The 2214-nt window shown below is 38.4% G+C and overlaps 1 protein-coding gene across 1 annotated transcript in view; it reads right to left on the bottom strand.

Annotated features, from left to right (window-relative positions):
- Nucleotides 1-1897, bottom strand: part of LOC107694715 (uncharacterized) — an 8063-nt gene extending 6166 nt beyond the window's left edge. Inside the window, exons 1-2 of the mRNA XM_016494405.1 lie at nt 1749-1897; nt 225-429 (exon numbers count right to left, since the gene is read on the bottom strand). Coding sequence (XP_016349891.1) covers nt 225-429; nt 1749-1897 — 354 coding nt within the window. The remainder of the gene's footprint in view (nt 1-224; nt 430-1748) is intronic.
- Between the last annotated feature and the right edge of the window lie 317 nt (nt 1898-2214).

Raw genomic sequence — 2214 nt, 5'->3', positions numbered from 1 at the left:
ACAGTTCAACCCAAATATTCAGATGTGTGCAGCACATTTTATGGAGGACTGTTTCCTGATCCTGGGAGAGTAGACTACTTCAGACAGTTCTGACTCACAGTCTGTAAGTACGTTTTCATTTAAAGGATTTGCCATTGATTATTCAAACGCGAGATTTTAATAATGTTCTTTTTAGCAACATCATATGACCCCTTTAAGAAAAATTAATCCAATAGTAGACGGACCTGCTTTACTTTCTGTTCATAACGGAGCAGGAACGGGAAAGCTAAAGCACAGAGACCCATGGCAGCACACAGCAGCCCAGCGAGGAGCAGTCGACCCGCGGCTTCAGTCAGACTGACAGAGGGGTGCAGAGGAGACTCCTCCAGAAGAACCAAGCACATCAGAGCCAGACACGGACTCCACCTCGGCCAGTTTCTCCAATGCAGTCTGACAATGAAAGAAACAGAGATTATATAATAATATTGACACAGTTGGCTAATCTTGGTTATTATGAACATTAGAGAAAACATTTAATTAATTTTATCATTTTGTAAACATTATGAGAACATATTGAATGTTCTGAAACAAGTCTTATAGTAAAGTACATTAGATGGATGTCCAACCAAAAGATTTCAGAAAAAAACATCACCCATAACATTTTGAGGACATTATTTACCAACCATGTAACTCCGAAACTGTAACTATTAATGTTAATGTAAGAATGATTGTTTATAACTTTGAAAGAACCTTGTCAGAGTGCTAGCCAAAGTTCTGAGAATGTTCCCATCTGTGTTCATATATAATTTCATAATTACCTCTACTGTCTTTGAAATATAAAGTTTACTGCAGAATGTACTGACAAGACTTTATGATAAACTAAAATGTAACTAATGTCATTTTCATTGAAACTTGTATGTCATGTATTTATAAATATTCTTAATTACACCTTTGCAGTGCTGAAGTTGCAAATGATTTAAAATACATTCATAACAAACAAACTTCAGTACTTCACATATGCTTATATGTTAGTCAACGCATCAAAATACATGTACTTAAAAGCACAACAAAATATTAAAACAATGTACTTTAGAGTAAATCCTTTAATTTTACATTTTTACAAAATGCTCATCTTAAAAGTGTACTGCTCTCTTTAAGTACACCTAAGTTGTCCTTGAATTCCGTATTATTATATTATCTGTAAGTACACTTAAAAAAAAAAACATTTAAGATTTGAAGTACACTACAAGTGCACATTCAACAAAATTAAGTACACTATTTGTACTTAATAAAACAATATGGTCTGTTTTATTACGTCTATCGTCTGTTTTATTACGTCTTAAATTGATTTTTCCGTACTGCTGGTTCGTCTGGTCAGAGGAGAACTGGCCCCCCGACTGAGCCTGGTTTCTCCCAAGGTTTTTTCTCCATTCTGTCACCGATGGAGTTTTGTTTCCTTGCCGCTGTCGCCTCTGGCTTGCTTAGTTGGGGACACTTCATTTCCAGCGATACCGTTGACTTGATTGCAAAGATACTATTTAAACTGAGCTGGATGTTGACATCACTGAATTCAATGATGAACTGTCTTTAACTGAAAAATTAGTGTTTACTATTGTTATTTTGCATTATTGACACACTATTTTCCTAATTAATGCTGTTCAGTTGCTTTGACACAATCTGTATTGTTAAAAGCGCTATATAAATAAAGGTGACTTGACTTGACTATTTTTCGCAAGGGTTAACCCACCCTAAGCACTCCAAACACCCACCTCATCCATGTCCACTCTGGCCCAGCTCTCTCCTCCAGCTCTCGGCTGATCATCTGTTTCTCCTCCACTGCTCCATCCCCTCCTCCTTGGCCCTGAGTCCCGCTCCGCTCCCAGCAGCTCCACACATGTCCCGTGCTCAGCTGAGGCATGTATCCTCATGGACGTCCTGTGGGAAGTGTTTGGGTTCCTCGGCCCATGCAGTGGAGACTGAATACTGGATTTTCTAGTTGTACCAGTAGGTCCAGCAGGTTTAATTCATCAAACACTAATGTTTATTGTTTTCCTTGTTGGTTTGTAAGAAGAGTATGTGCGGAATGCGGTATGGTGAGGGAAGTCAGGCACTGCCCGACCCACCTGTGCCAGCTGCACCACTCCCTCCTCAAACACATACACATTATATACACACAACAGCTCATGCAGTGCGTCATTTAAAATATACAGCAACAAAATTTAAAAAATGCACTCA

The sequence above is a fragment of the Sinocyclocheilus anshuiensis genome, unplaced genomic scaffold (genome assembly GCF_001515605.1).
Source record: "Sinocyclocheilus anshuiensis isolate Anshui unplaced genomic scaffold, SAMN03320099.WGS_v1.1 scaffold4110, whole genome shotgun sequence".
Classification (NCBI taxonomy): domain Eukaryota; kingdom Metazoa; phylum Chordata; class Actinopteri; order Cypriniformes; family Cyprinidae; genus Sinocyclocheilus; species Sinocyclocheilus anshuiensis.
Note: the sequence above shows the minus strand (reverse complement) of the source record. Positions and strands in the feature narration are given on the sequence as shown.